At 41.3% G+C, this 16141-nt stretch overlaps 1 protein-coding gene across 3 annotated transcripts in view; it reads right to left on the reverse strand.

Moving 5' to 3' along the window:
* msraa (methionine sulfoxide reductase Aa) overlaps positions 1 to 8175 on the reverse strand; it is a 33286-nt gene extending 25111 nt beyond the window's left edge. Inside the window, exons 1-2 of one of the 3 annotated variants that reach the window (XM_020618212.1) lie at positions 7911 to 8173; positions 7693 to 7811 (exon numbers count right to left, since the gene is read on the reverse strand). In XM_020618212.1, the coding sequence (XP_020473868.1) occupies positions 7693 to 7774 (82 nt within the window). In that variant the 5' untranslated portion in view covers positions 7775 to 7811; positions 7911 to 8173. Of the gene's footprint in view, positions 1 to 5739; positions 6046 to 7692 lie in introns of those variants that run through there. The other 2 variants (XM_020618210.1, XM_020618213.1) reach the window with 2 other exon arrangements.
* Positions 8176 to 16141: the final 7966 nt, after the last annotated feature.

The raw sequence follows: 16141 nt of genomic DNA on the forward strand, positions 1-16141 counted from the left end.
TGAGGAACTGACCAAGTCGAAATGACATGTTAAAAACATGGGTTAATGGTTTGCATATCCCCTCAATTGCCCATTTAACCATTGTCATACTGATATCATCACTATCACTGGATGATTTATTACCACATTTATTCACTATCTCTATAATTTCCTTTTCAACTATGGGCTTCAAAAACATAGAACTCATGTTCCTTTCGATTGTATTATTATTTATAGTGCCGGATGTATCATCTGTACAAATGCTTCTTGCTAAACCAGGACCAACATTCACAAAGAACCTATTAAACTTATCCACTACATCCTCTAATCTATCCTCCTTCTCTTGGGAGTCCGGTTTGGGGACCACAGGATCTCGTCACTGCTTTTTGCAGACGACGTTGGCCCCATCAAACCAGGACCTCCAGCATGCACTGGGGCGGTTTGCAGCCGAGTGTGAAGCGGCTGGGATGAGGAATATCACCCCTAATTTGTTCTTATATGACTTATATTTTTCTTCCGCCTTCTTTGATCTGTCCTTTATGAATTCCTTATATAACGCATTCTTCTTTTTACATGCATTCTGTAATCCCTTACTCATCCACGGTTTCCCACTGTAATTCCTTTTGTTTTTATACTGCTTACGAGGACAGTTCCTGTCATATACTTTCTTAAATATATTTAAAAATTGCTCATATGCTTTATCTAAGTCTTCCTCTCTGTAAACTGATTCCCAGTTTTGCCCCATAAAATCCTCTTTTAGCCTCCTTACAGCATGTTCATTCGTCACCCTCCTATAAAAAAAAAAATTGTTTTTGGCCTTTCTTTTCTATACTGGCAGTATTCTTTTCTATACATGCAGTGTTGCACAGCAACACTGCATGTTGCCCTGAGACGGGGTTTGCACACGCCATATACTTTACACTAGTGAATTACCATCGGCACCTTTTATACATCATCAGTGTATGAGAGAACGTGCTGTATGTTTCCTGTTATGCTTTTCTTAAAACATTGGAGTTAGATTAATGTTTGGGATTAATAAGTCAGCAAAGGGCGCGTGTGTGCGTGTGCGTGCGTTTTCCTGAGGGTTCGACTCAATCGATCACAGAGGGCCATTATTAGTGAAACAGTGTGTGGTGAATGGGGGCAGGAAATAGTACTTAATGCACTTTAAAGATGGTGGACTGATTAGACCCTTTAAAATTGCTGGGTACTATACATCTACTGTATATGTTAGAGCAATCATTCTCTGGCATTCACAAACACCAAGTCTATGGAAAGTTTGCTAAGTAGGGCTGTAATGCTTGTGTGATACAGTATTATGCGATCTCTGGCACACAGGCTGTTCAATGTGTTAACGCTTGTTTTATACCATGTGAATACTTTTATTTATATCAATATATTTATGATATGTTGAGCCGAGTACTCGTCACCATACTGTGACACATTATAATCTCTTACCCTGTGTTCAATGCTAAACTATAGCTACATTATGTGGAGTCGAGGCAGCGCTTTGGCACTGCCATGTTTAGTGTGTTTACATGCAGAGAATAAATATGGAATAAAAATGTGACTAAAAGCACAGTGAATGAGGGAGAAGAGAATCTGAAAATATCAGATATAGGCCAGTCATTGTCATTTGTTTTTTTAAGATTGTAGAAATACCCATTTTGAATGCTTAATGTCGATTTGTGCCAACTTCTTTCAACCCAGCTTCCCGGCCAGTTTGCTGTCATTGGCTGTTGCGGGTGTCTGGTCAGGATTCAATTACTGTTGCCCCCACGCTACAGGATTCCAAGTTGTAAATATCAAACAATACTTACGATTCAAGATCGGGGGCCCCCCGATCCTGTTGGAGGCAAGGCCCAAGAATCACTTCCGAGCAGCCTCACATCAGGGTACACGTCTATGAATGTCGGGAAGGGCAAATCGGACTCAAAATAAGGCTGATTATCCTGTAGTGTGGGGCCAAATTAAGCCCTTCCTCTCATCATTCACTCTCTAGCTCACTCAACCCCTGCTTCTCTCTTGAGCAGCCAGGCAGTGAAATCTGGGCACAGATATAAAGAGAACGTAACATCAGTAGCTTGTAAAAAGTTTATTTTGGACTGCTACAGAGCAGATACCAATTAGCAGTGTGTGCTAACAGAGGGGCTGGAAATTGGTCCAACATAGAAGTCAAAGAACTGGTTATCCTCCATACAGAGGAATACATTACTAATAAGATAAATAGTGAACAGTGTTGCTGTCTCGTGTGATGATGGATAACACGAGAGCTGTGTCTGTACCTGGCCCGGTCCTGCTGTTTTCACCAAGCCAAAAACAACTGCTACCGGGCTACATGTAGCCTGCAAAACTCACAGGTACCGTGTCTGAAAGGGGCTACTGAAACACTAACCTTTATTACAAGTAGTACGTCTGTTCACCTGATGCATTTAGGTCCAATATTCACTCTTCTTTCAGCTATGTTTTGATCTCAACCATCTCCTGAGGAAATTATGCTGAAAAAACAAAAAGTACCAGCTCCTGTTTCACTTTCTTTACCTGCTAATCACCAACTGTGTCTGTGCAGAAGGCGCATAGTGGGTTTGTCAAAGCTTCTTTCATGAAAACAGCTGCCTGCTGCTGCTGGAAACAAGGTTAATGAGGCTGCTCAGACTGAACTATACAGTAAATGTGCCGTGAAACTAAAACAATAGAGAGTCAAAGGGAAACTGGAACAAACCTCCTTCATAATGCCATTGACATTTGTGACAATGCTAATAACTAAATATCCAGCTCTGGAACAACCTGGGAGGGTATGGTATGATTCTTATGTTTGGATAAGGATGGTAGTTTTATTACTAAGAATCATTATTGACTATTGATGCTTTTAGTTCTTGGACAAACACCATTTCGCATAAACTCTTCACAATTTCACTTGAGGTGCAATAAAAAAAATGTCTACGAACATCTTGTTTCGTCCACAGTCCCACAGAGATTCAGTTCACTGCACGGCAAGAAGTTAGAAGCAGCATGTTTTGCTAGAAAATGACATGGCATGGCATTCTGCTTTGTTGCCTCACTATCAGCGCCACTGATTTCTTCATCTCCTTCCCTGTCCTTAACCTTCAAATGCTCTTGCGATTGCTCCAGACCTCAGACGCATCACTGTCAAATCTAATGTCTCCTGTAAAATAAGGATCTTTCACTTGACTTTATCTTGTGTCAGATTAGCTCAAACGACATTAATCATCATTCTCTCAGCCTTGATCTTGCTCTCTTTCCCAAAAATCTCTTCATCCCTGTTGATCTGTATATCTCCCTCATCGGTTATCTCGATCACATCCCCCCCCCCAGACGCCCGTCAAGGTTATCAGACCGCCGTGTAAACAACAAAAGAGCTCAACAAACACATTCATTCACTCATTCATTCACTGGAGTCCCTCTGTGTCGTCGTGGTAACGGCTGTGACAAAGGTAGATGGATGGAGGAGCGCCAGCCTCAACCTGATAACACTGCACAGTCACTTAGCATGGACAAGAGGTGTGATGGAGGGACTGATACAGGTTTACAACACCGGTGTTACCTGATTTGTGTATCTGATGCTCTATGTGGACACTGTCATTCCATAACCAAGTGCACTCATCTGCTGCGCCGCTCTTCTAGTGTTAGTCTTTACACCACATAAAATGTCAAATTCAAAAAGGTACAAACTCAGAATACACTGGTGCAACTTTGTCCTGATCATCAAATTATGTTTGAATTTTCCAGTGAAAAACAAAGGATGACAGTGACCATGGAGGAGCTGAAGTTGGTAAAGCAAAGTACAGATGCAAACTCGTCACCTCCTAAGTTAATGAGGGGGTGCTTCTTTTCGATGTTAATGTCTAAATACTCGTTAAGACAAGGAAGTGAATAAACATACAGGTTCTTAGAGGTTGACTTAAGCTAAGTGCTTTCCCATAACAGACAGAGAGACAGGCAGCGCTGGTGAGAAGGAAAGAAAAGCAACAGACCTGCAAAGAAAATGAAAGAGACAGGAAAGTTGTGCAGCAGCTTATCAGGACAGAGGAGACATTTATCACTACAAATATGTGGCCCTACAGAGCGTGTCAAATGCCAGAAGCTCCTGTTTTAAACTCCTGCAACCCTGACACGTGCAACAGCACAGCTGCTTAATAAAAGCTGATTGAAAACTGTGGCTGCAGAGATTTTCCCCCCATTTAGCTACAAGTGCATTAGTGGGTTCCAACACTGCTACTGGGTGAAAAGGTCTGACTCACAGTGTTCGTTCATGTCAGAGGTGTTGGATGGGTTTGAGGTCAGAGCTCTGTGCAGGCCAGACAAGTTCTTACACACCAAGCTGGGAAAACCATCTCGTCACAGAGAGCAATGTTATGTTGAAACAAACAAAAAAAAAAGTACCAATCAGTCTGACTTAGCACCAAAAACACATTACTGGATTACTTTGCAGTTGTTACATTATTAGATGGGAATTATTTGGGAAACTGCAGATAAAAAAAAACAAAAAAAAAACTGAGGATTAATCGACTGCTAGGGCAAAAGAAAATTATTTGGAAACTCTTTTAATAATAAAACAGCTTCGAAGAAATTTCAAGTCAACATTTCAAATGTTTACAGGTTCTACCTTCGCAAATGTCAGCACATGATGCTTTTCTCTTTAAAGTGAATATATTTTGGTTTTAGCCTTTTGATCGGATAACACAAGCAGTTTAAAGAATTCTCCTTGGACTCTGCAAACTTATCATGGACTATGTATAACTTTTATCACTACTTGTGCCTCCAATATGCAGACTACTGAGTAAAGACTAAAGCATTTTAAAGTAACAAGTTATTCATTCATTTTCTACCGCTTAGTCCCTGAACGGGGTCACAGGGGGGGCCGGAGCCAATCCCGGCCAGCAATCGGGCGAAGGCGGGGTACACCCTGGACAGGTCGCCAATCCATCGCAGGGCTAACACATAGACGAACAACCAGACACACGCACATGCACTCCTATGGGCAATTTAGAGACACCAATCAACCTAAGCTGCATGTCTTTGGACTGTGGGAGGAAGCCGGAGTACCCGGAGAGAACCCACGCAAGCACGGGGAGAACATGCAAACTCCACACAGAAAGGTCCCAGGTGGGGCCCAAACCCTTCGCGCTGTGAGGCAACGGCGCTTACCACTGTGCCACCGTGCTGCCCAGTTATTCAAAGCCATATTTGAGTTGTGTTGGTTTCAGTGTCATAGAACAGTGAGACTGTATCATCAACTACTGTTTTCTAGGTCAAAATTTAACTTTGTGTCAAAACTTTTAATACAGACAAGAAACTCTTTAAGTTCTCAGAAAATGAAAATTTCTAAACATATGTGACCTTCATGGAACTCCGACTACCAATTTAACTGAATACTGACTTTAAAGCTCCAGAACAACAAAACAAACTGAAAAGAGATCATTTTGTCACCTTGTGTTTTTATGGGTAAGAATGAACTTTCAGTCCCATCTGTCATCATGTCTGCACAGTTCTGAATCTACAATCTAAAGATTCCAGTTCAATATCAACAGGTCAGCCGTGGTTTGTTTAGGCTTCTGGCCTGCCTTGTAACCTTCAGATCAGGCTCCACAAACACTAGTTCATCAGATTCATGAAAAACATACCATTTCATCTCTTATAGCAACATTTCACACTGACATGTTCCCAAGACACTTAAACACTAACACAAATGTTCAGGTAATATTTGGTTCAAACCCCAACAAGCACTGATACACAAACCTCTTGCTTGGCGCAGGGTTGGCCTTCTTGTAGCTACTAGTGGACATGTTAAAGCCAGTCATCCATCCTGATCCAGTTCACAGACACTGTTGGACCTTCCAAAAAATACAAATATAATATCTTTGCTACCAGTAAAACTACAGGCCGACTTATTAGAAAATGTGGTCATGTCATTTTGTCGTCGAAATCTTGTCAGGTCCAATTGCTCCAATGTGGATTTTCTTTGAAAAAGAGAAAATGGCTTGTTTTGTTTTTCTGATTTTCACAGAAGCAGAGTTTTCGGTCCGTTTGAAGTACTTTTGTCTCTCGTCTTTTCAGAGCCGCAGCAGAGCTTGTCCCCGTCCACCACCACCACCACCACCACCACCACCACCACCACCACCACCACCACCACCACCACCACCACCACCACCATCATGCCTGGACATCTCTTGATTTCCTCTGGCTCCGCAGCCCTGAGCCAGACAGACAAAGGAGGGGAAACCCTGCCAAGTCTCTCCACTGCAGACATGGCTTTTTCCTTTGCTCCCTGCTCACTCGCTCTTTCTTCATCTCTCTCGATTGTGGCAGCATTCCCGAGAAGCTCTGGCGATGCTCCAGCATGTTTGCCACTCCGTCTGAACCCTACCATCCACACATCCAGCCCGATCATCCTTTTGCAGTGGACCCCTGCTCTCATAACCCCTCCGCTCCCAAATCCTCCTTCCCCTTGTCCAACCCCCTCCAGTCCAGCCAAAATATTGAACACACTTCGGATAACTCAAATCAAACCCAATCTAAAAGACTCATTCAGAAACACTGAAACACTTCTGTACTCTCCTCCCTCCACTATTTCTCTGTCCCTTTAACACTGAACCAAAAACCAGTGAGTCAGTATCCGTGACACCACACAATCTTTACACCACTTTCTTTCAGTCATCTTTCCCTTTATAATGTTAAAGGGCAAGGAGTAAACGTATGCCTGAGTCTGTGTGTGTGTCTTGGGTCTTTTGTTCAGTGCCAGTGCAGATCTATTCATCATGTGCCAAGTCTCAGGGCCCTCACTTGTAGTGAAGAGGGGGCAGGTTGGTGCCAAGTGCCCTGCTGCCAACTTAGTGCTGCTGTCACTTTGTTTATACACACTGAAAACTCTCTAGCTCACAAACACACGCATGTTAGAGTGACAATTACACAATAAATAACTGAATCAACAAATGTATAACCTGTTAAAAGTCAAAACTGAGATTGAATTAAACTTCCTAATGTCACATCCTCCTTATTAGGGCAGGGCAATAATGCAGTATTATCTAAAGTCTAAATTACTTCAGCAATATCATGATGTTGAAGTGTCTTATTGTTTTACAGTGGTTTGCCATCTATCCTATCAACTCTATTAAAGTAGTTTGTTTCACAGGAAAAGAAGACACTGGTCTGTTAAGGAGGCATAGCCTATGTTGCTCTAGTATTAGCTGCAGGCTACTATAATAATGTAGGCTCTAGTAAAAGCTGCAGTATAGAATAAAGTTTATTAGGGAAAAAAACCCAGCTCTACAGTAAAACATTAATAAAATTGTATTGTGAAGTACTGTATGTGTTGCCATACCAGGGGCAGTGGCTGGCCTATCGTATCTTTCAAATTCTCAGTTCTCATACATACATATATGTGTCATTTTTAACAATATTTTGACGGTTTAGAGGCAGTTTGATTTGCGCATGCGCAGTAATGCTCTACGACTGGTGTTTATAGTAAGGCTAAATTAACATTTTCTTAACTTAATCACATTTTTATAACCCAAGCGGTTCCTATCGTGTACGGAAGACAACGCCACGGGCATTAGCCTAAGCTCACCAGATCACCAAAAACAGCAAACTATTCGTTATTGTTCGCCATCTCATTTGGATGTGCCATATAGCTAGTTCTAGCATTTTTGCTAGAGAAGCTAACATGCTAAAGCTACCCTGGTTCAGTCTTACCCGAGACTTTGATGCTGTCAGTGCGGCCGGGCAGCGCTGTCTCTGGAGTCGGCATCTGGACTTTAGAGGCCATGTCTCCCATCCTGCTTTTGACAAGACGACGCCACACTAGACGGACTCTGGAGAGGCAGACCATTAAACTTTGAGCATCACCGACGCACTCCTGCTGCACACTGAGGGCTAGCTCAGTTAGCTTAGTAACGTAACAGCGACCTTACCTAACAAGTTAGACTTGTGTAACGTCGAGGTCGTGTTACTCAACACTGACCATAAACAAACACTGCCTAAGGCGAATGTCGCTAGAGAACAGTTTTGAACTTTTGCATTCTGAAAGTTTATACAAATGACAGTAACGTTAATTATTTTGATACTTTTAATTTCTTAGACCGCTATTTAATTGATATGACATGCACACCGAATTGAGCAGATTTCCTCCATTTTTATTCACTATAAGCTGATGTATACACAGGACGTGCTTAATGTCACCAATAATTAAAACAACATTACATTGTTCGAGTTTTCAATGGAGTTCGGCATTGTTATGAAGTGCGAACCATGCCAGCAATTGCTGGAGAAGCATTCAATATAGACACTACTGTGAACAAGATTTAGGCACTGAAACTAAAGTTATATATACTTTCAAGAATAACATAATACTTTTTTATTCGTCACATAACAAATTTTAGTAATCAATAAAATCAATCAGTATTTGGTGTGGCCTTTTTTCCCCCAGGTATGTCTGGCTGTCCCCTAATCCCAGACTGACTATGATGTTGAGATCCAGGCTCTGTGGGGGCAATGCCACCTTTTGCAGGACTCCTTCTTTGATAGAAAAGAATATTAGCATATAAAGTACTGTGCACTGTATTACACAAAGGAATCAGGGCAGCTTTTAACACCCAAATTATTGCACAGTCATTTAAAAAGCAAGACTGTTCTTATCCGGTATCTTAATGTATTTGTGATGCATCACGGTACTCAAGATATTTAAAATCTGCCAGACAGGAAGTGATGTGAACTAAATAAACAGCAATGTTGGCTGTCATGTCCCAATATGTGAATATATCAACATGTATGGGGCAATCAACACCATGTTCCTCCTGTTTCCTTCTCCTTTGTGGTGTTTGCTGTTAGCATGCACACATTTTATACACACAGACATGAGCAGTGACTACCAAACAAATACAATATACAGTAGATTCAAGTTACAACAAGGGTATTCAGGTTACTGTATTAATTTAATCTTGTTATTGTCCAGGGGAAAAGGGGGAATTTATGCACAAAGATTATTATTTAAGACTGTTAACACTGGGATTAAAACCAAATTATTTGGGGAATATTAAAGCTGTATACTGTTAAGATGATAAACAATGAAAATAAGAACAGGAAATAGGGAATCAGATGCAGGAGTAAATGAGCTGAAGCATATGAAATAACATCCATTACTTTTAATCAGGTGATACTTTGAATGCACTGTTTTACTTTGAATCTGAATACTTCTCCCATCACTGCCTGTAGGGGGTTGTTTTAAGCAAATGAGGCTCCAAGATGGAAACCGTTGATTACTTCATGGTCTGTGGTCGTAATGGTGTTTTCAGATGAGGACAGAACATCATCACTTTACTGGTTCCCAGTGGCTGCTGGGTAGAGGAAGGGGAGGAGGTGGCACAGGCGATGAGCCATATGGAAGAACACAGGAGGAATGTTGCTCATGTTGGAAAACTGTTCATTTGAATGTCAGTTTTATATTCTCCACCACACAGAGAAGAAGAACATGGATATCCATCCATCCATTATTTATATCACGTATCCAGAATAGGACTGGTCTGATCTCAAACCTGTCCAACACCTTTGGGATGAGGTGGTGCACCAGCTGTGAGACAGAACCACCCAACATCAGAGCTGGACTTCAGTAATGCTCATGTGGTGAATGGGAGCAGGTTCCTGCAGCTGGTTCACAACCTGGTGGAAAACCTGACACACAACAGTGTAGGCTGTTGGCGAATGACATCAACACTCACACGGATGAATGTTTCGGACCATGTAATGCGTTTTTATTTAGATAACAGAATACAGCTACTGTTTTTTTGGATTAAAACACCATATTAGTATCAGTTTAGTTCAGAGTCAGATGGATTGTGAGGCAGATGCGCTCGCTTTCTTTCCTCCCGCCATCCTCAGAGCTGAAAGCTGAGGATGTAAAAACCCGGCTCCATCTGACTCCCTCTCTTTCAGAGGACCACCCCCTCCCCTCTCCTCTCCTCTCTCCATCAGACTGCGCCCAACTTCTCTCCCTCCATCCTGTCACACAGCTACTGTAGCCACCTCCTGACTGCACCCAGCGCACACAAAATCTGATATTTGTGTATTTAGGATATTTCTTGGCTCCGGTAATCTTCTGGGTTTGGACTATTTGTGCTGTAATAGATCTGCTTGAGGAAAAAAAAATCGGCTTTCCCGTTTAGTTGCAGAAAAAGGACACTCCGACCTCCGCATCTCCCGCAGCATCCCTCCGCTTCCTCCGCATCCTCAGCATCCCTGCATGGACCCCCAGAGGACAGCAGCGCGGACCGGGCGACGCACGCAAATCTGTCAGCGTCAAACACGACCTCCTGCATCCGTGTGTTTTATAGATGTTTATGCTGCTTTTTCAGGTATCCCACCATACGTAGGTGCCCGCTGATGTTAAAAAAAGAAAAGAACGATATCTGCGCCATTTATCCTGCACCCTGCTGCTGAAAGGTATCGTTGATCGTTTCTTACACGCATCTGTACAACGTTTATTTGTTTTTATCCAGTGCCTGTGTTACCTAAGCCTCCATCGGCCCTTTGACTCTTTCATATGCGCTAAAACTGCTCCTGCAAAAGCCGCAGTGTGCTGTCGTGCTCTGCGGAACTTCTTATCTCGGTTTCTTTTCTGAAAAACGAGCGAAAAGCTGCACACACATCCAAATCCTTCTACAAATACATCAAATGCATCTGTGATATTTGATAATCGTAACAGCCCGTGGTGTATTAAGGTAGATGTGGTTCTAATTATAAAAACACTACACTCTTTATTATGGTTATACTACAATACTGATACCAAACTGTTCATTCTGTTGTAATTTGAGTTTGTGTAGTCCTCTGTTGTATTGTAGAAAATATAATATAGGCTCTATAATATGGGCTCAAACACCCGATCCCCACAAAGGCAAAGCCCCCCCCCCATTTTAGCCTACGTGAGCTATCTGGGTCATTAGCATTTCGGCGGTTAATGAGGCTGCAGATGGGTCCAGCTCCTCTCCTCTGCCGGGGAGCCACTGAGCAGCGCAGATGCTGCTGCTGCCGCTGCTCCATCTGCACAAATACGAAAACAAAACTGTAATTTTCAGGAGCTGACAGGATTGTCTACTCTTGTGGGATGAGGAGTTAAATGCAGCAGCAGCTTCCTCCCCTGCAGCTGTGCCATTAATGCAGTGCTGTATAAGAACTGCTGGATAATGGAGGATAATAGTTCAGTGGCGGTGCTGCTTAAAGGAGTGTTTTGCATGATATCCTTACAAAATTGTAATCACTTTCTTATGCATGCTGCGTTATTTCAGTTTTTAAATCTGTTGCTAATTTTCCAGGAAGCCATTATTGGTTTCCACTCATTTCGCTATGGTATGAAAATCAATGTGCCCTTGCTTCAGGCAGACAGTCAGTCTCAGTCAGCATCATGTCTGCCTTTAATGTAGCTGTAGTTGCATTATTCAGTTAGAAGTGTTGGGAATGCTGCATCTCAGGCAAGCGGATGCCAAAATAAGTCTGAGGGGAGTCACATGATTAAAGGGATAAGATATTTCAAAAACATATTTCCAATACATAAAATCATATTTGTCAAAATGTAGCTTTTGCTGATTACTTTAACCTTTGTTTCAGGCCCCTGGAAATGCAGCAGTTTAACAAAAAAATTAGGGCTAAACAACAAATCACGTCCAAACTGTGAAACAAGCTTGCACGTTGACAGTGGTTTGTTACAAGGGGCCAAAAAGTCAAAAATGAAACTACTGCTTCAAATCTGCAAACATTTTCATACTAAAGTGAGAAATGAACAAAATAAAACACGCTAATGGCTAATTTTGGAAAATCGTGGCTGCTGATATTGTTCTTCAACATCAGTGTCCACACATCTAGTGGAATATTTAGTCGTTTTTATTCATCGTTAAGAAAAATCAAGGCAGTAGATGACTGTACTGTGGTCACTGACTAGAAGGTTTCCCAGCATGGGGCCTATTGATTGGAGGTCATGCAGGACATCTTTGACAGTTTATCACAGGGCCAATAAAGACACACACTGTGTATCTTTAAACCCTCCTGCAGGAGGAGACCGAGCACTGCAAAACAACAACGACACAGAGAGGTGCAGAGCTGAGGATCAAACCTCGCTGCTGTGATGTGACAGAGACGAGCACTGTCCTGGCTTAGTGCATTGTAACTGTTGTCATCACGAAAACCGTTGTCACTGTGTTACTTTGTATAAACGATGGACTTATTTGTATAATTTGTGTGGATTTGCATGCATTTTAATCAGCATAACAAATTATCAGTGAAGCGTAATCAATGTAAGCACTAAGACTAAAATGTAAATATGACTGTCAGAAAGAAGAATCAGTCAGTAAGCAGTGAAATCAGATTGTGAGAGATTTACAAGCTTAATATAATGAAATATGTTCATTAGATCCTTGTATTAAATAGGTTTGAAACATTTAATATTTCCTTCATAAGCAGTGTCACTTTTTGAAATACAGGCTACGGTGAGGGATAAACAGTAAATGTGACTCGGACAAAGCCCAGTGAAGCAGAACATAGAAAGCTCTAGTGGGATGAAGTAGAATAAACTGGTTCTGGGAAAAGTGTGAAAATAGGTTTGAGAGTGAAATTGGACAAATGTCAAAATGAGACATGTTGAAGCAGAGCTGAATAAATCTGAACAAAATGGCAAAACTCAGAGATAAATGTGTAAAAACTGAACAAAATTAGACAGAATGACGGACAAAATGCAAAGAAATGTGGGTCGTCTCTCCTCGTGTTCACAGCGGACCTTGATTTAAATGTCCATACAATTAAGGCACGCGGTGAATGCCAAGAGAGTGACCAAATATCAACACTGACCTCATACAATGGCTGCTCAGGTGATGTAAGATGGACCCTGAAGCTCCTCAAACTCTCAGCTAAGGACAGAGGTGCAGTTCTAAAGCATCAGCACGGCTGAGTTGGTTCAACATGATGGATTTGTGGGCTGTTTTGTATCTGGGAACCAGCACACCTTAAAGCTGCAGCTAATGTGGAAGACCTTGGTGCAGTACCATGAATGGCCACTAGACAGTGCTCCAAAACCTCTCACTAGTTTTGATTCATTTTAATTTTAAATCATGATAAATCCTGCTTTGTCTTCGTAAAGACCAGACTTACAGGACTTAATAGTTTGAACACGTTCTATACATTAACAGTAATAAAAATTAAACACATGGACAGAGTCAGACTGAAAGAGAGGAATAAAAAATGAGAGTGTAAGAGTCAATAATTTTACTGTGAATATTCAGGATCCACATCAATGTGTCAAGAGGAAACCTCACATTGAATGTGTGCAGTCCTCATCAGGCACACATTAAGTAGATAAAATGCAGTATTTAGGAGTTAAGCATACGCTTTTTCGTTGTTGTCTGTGTTTTCTGTTCATTTCCTGTGGGCCTACATGGGTCCATACTAGCCTGCTTGCTTCAGTGCCACAGTATTGATGTTTTAACAAAGTGTCCTTTCACATGAGACTGAATAATTATTCCGACATACAGACGGAGCTAAAACATTCTCACTGAGAATAAAAGCTCCTGATATGGGAAATACAGTAAAGGAAAGAGCAGAATTAAAAATGAAATGACTACAGAGACGCATGACAATCACAAATAGAGATCAGAGACATAACACGACCACGGAGATACAAAATGACCACAAAGAGATTAAAAGCAACCACAATGAGACTAAAAATGACTACAATTAAATGCAAAATGATTACAAAGAGATAATAAGCAACTATAAAGAGATAAAATAGACCACAAAGACAGAAAACATACTTTAACCAAGAAAGATGACAGACACAAAATGACTAAAAATAGCCTAGAAACAACCACAAGAAAAACACAAAATGATCACAAAGAGATACACTACAACCTGAAAACATTGTGACAAATTGCAAATAGACACAAACTGACTACAATGAGACACAAATGATTACAAAGAGACACAAGACTACCTCAAAGTAATACTAAACAACATTAAAATACACCAACAAGAACCATAAGGTGATCACTGTGACATAATATGACCACAAAATGATACAAAATGACAATAAAGAGACACAAATCAACCACAAAACACTAAAAACAGAACGACTACATAGGGACAAACACAAAACAACGTCAAATACATAAATACACAAAACGACAAGAAAGAAATAAAATGTGATCTGAGACATAAAATAAACATAAGCAAACACAAAACGACTACAAAGAGACACACATGGCTGCAAACAGACACAAAACAACCTCAAAAATAAGCCAAACAACATTATGAGAAACTGAAAGGCTACAAACAGACACAACATGACTACAAAAGAGCCACAGACACAAAAGGTGATCACAGGGATGTAAAACTACCACAAAGACATGCAAAATTACCAGAGAGAGACACAAAATGACTACAAATAGATGGAAAATGACTGCAAAGAGACAAGTGCCTATAACAGGAGGGCTTTTACATCTGCCTACTGTATAAATGTGGCCTCTACATGAAACATTTCTGTTCCCAGCGCTCGCTGAGATCATGGTCACCACTTTGCTCCTGCTGTATTTTAGTGTAATTTCTGTCGTGCAGTCACATAATCTCTTATGACAGATGCCTCAACACTGTTGTATGGTCAAATATAAAACAGTCTTATGTCTTGTGTGAGCAGTGTAGGTATGTTCGCTGTCAGGGGCCTTTAGCAGAGCAGGAAATCTCCCGACTTATCACTTACTAATGCATTTTCCCCAAACATGCCGGCTTTCGTATTGATTGTGGATGTACAGTTCCTCTGCTGGGAAACCAGGCCGTATATCCGGTTATAGTGGACACTGTGCTGTCTGTGCAGCAGAAACAGGAGATGCATGGACAGCACAGCCACATTAAGTGAATGTACAAACTTAGTCTGCACTCACACGTCTGGACATTTTGTTCTGCCAGGTGTATTTCGACTAAAGCCGGCGTTGTGAGTTGGATAAAGGTTTTCTGATGTGCACTTGTTAAAGCTTTGTTTTTGCTTGGACAGCTGTAGTACTGTCTGCATTGTATTTGTACTGTTACTTGTTACATAATTCTATATGCGCCCAAATCGGGAGGCTGCGGAGAAGACTGTGTAGAATCAACTCTAAATCCGTTTCCACAAAGGAAAATACCAATTTTAATTTTTGGTGTGTATCCCAGTCAGTTTTACAAACATAGTGACATGTCCACATTTTATTTAATGAAACAGAAAGAAACAGGTCAATGTGCGGCTTCTCCCCTGGTGTGTATTTACAACTTTTGTACAAGTATATTCATGTTTTTCATGTATTATTTATTGATTATGGTGTAAATAAGCAGTTCAACTGGTTTGCTCGGGTCTGTCCAGTGTTGCTGCTGAAGTCATGAATTAAAAGGTAAACAAGAGGCTTCGCAGTTTAAAATAAAATTTCAAGATGTGATAGTGTGTGTTTGCATGGTTTTGTATTTTCAGTATGTGGCTTTTTTGTTGTTGTTTCCAATGATTTCATGTAAAAATGTTTTATAAGGACACCAAACAATTAAATAAACAAACCAAACTGCCTACTGAGCTGCTGCTTGTTGTTCTGTTTATTCATGAATATTATATTAACTTCAAAGTTAGAGAAAAACTGTGGCCATTGTTGAATATTGATCAAAGACCAAAGGTGACTCTTTGGGATCCTAAAACCTGCCTGGGTTATACGGGAAATCTTTTTACCTGAAGCTCTTTGAACAACTTAAAGCAAATTGTGATGAAAGAGTAGAACGTATTAAGGCCCAGGCCCGACACACAGAGGCAGATTAAGGAGTGGTTTATGAAGCTTCACCAGTTTCTAGAAGAGGAAGAGGAGGCCAGGATCACTGCTCTGAGGGCGGAGGAAAAGCAAAAACTAAAGGAGATGAAGGAGAAGATGGAGGCTCTGAGCAGACAGATAGCAGCTGAGAGCTGAAGACATCTCATTCCTGCACAACTATAAGGCTGAAGTGGGACGAGTCCAGCGGCGCCCCCTGCTGGAGGATTCACAGTTGCCCTGAGGAGCTCTGATAGATCAGGCCACACACCCGGGCAACCTGAACTTCAATATGTGGAACACGATGAAGGAGCTGGTCTCCTACACTCCTGTGGTCCTGGATCCAATCGCAGCTC

The sequence above is a fragment of the Monopterus albus genome, unplaced genomic scaffold (genome assembly GCF_001952655.1).
Source record: "Monopterus albus unplaced genomic scaffold, M_albus_1.0 scaffold202.1, whole genome shotgun sequence".
NCBI lineage: Eukaryota > Metazoa > Chordata > Actinopteri > Synbranchiformes > Synbranchidae > Monopterus > Monopterus albus.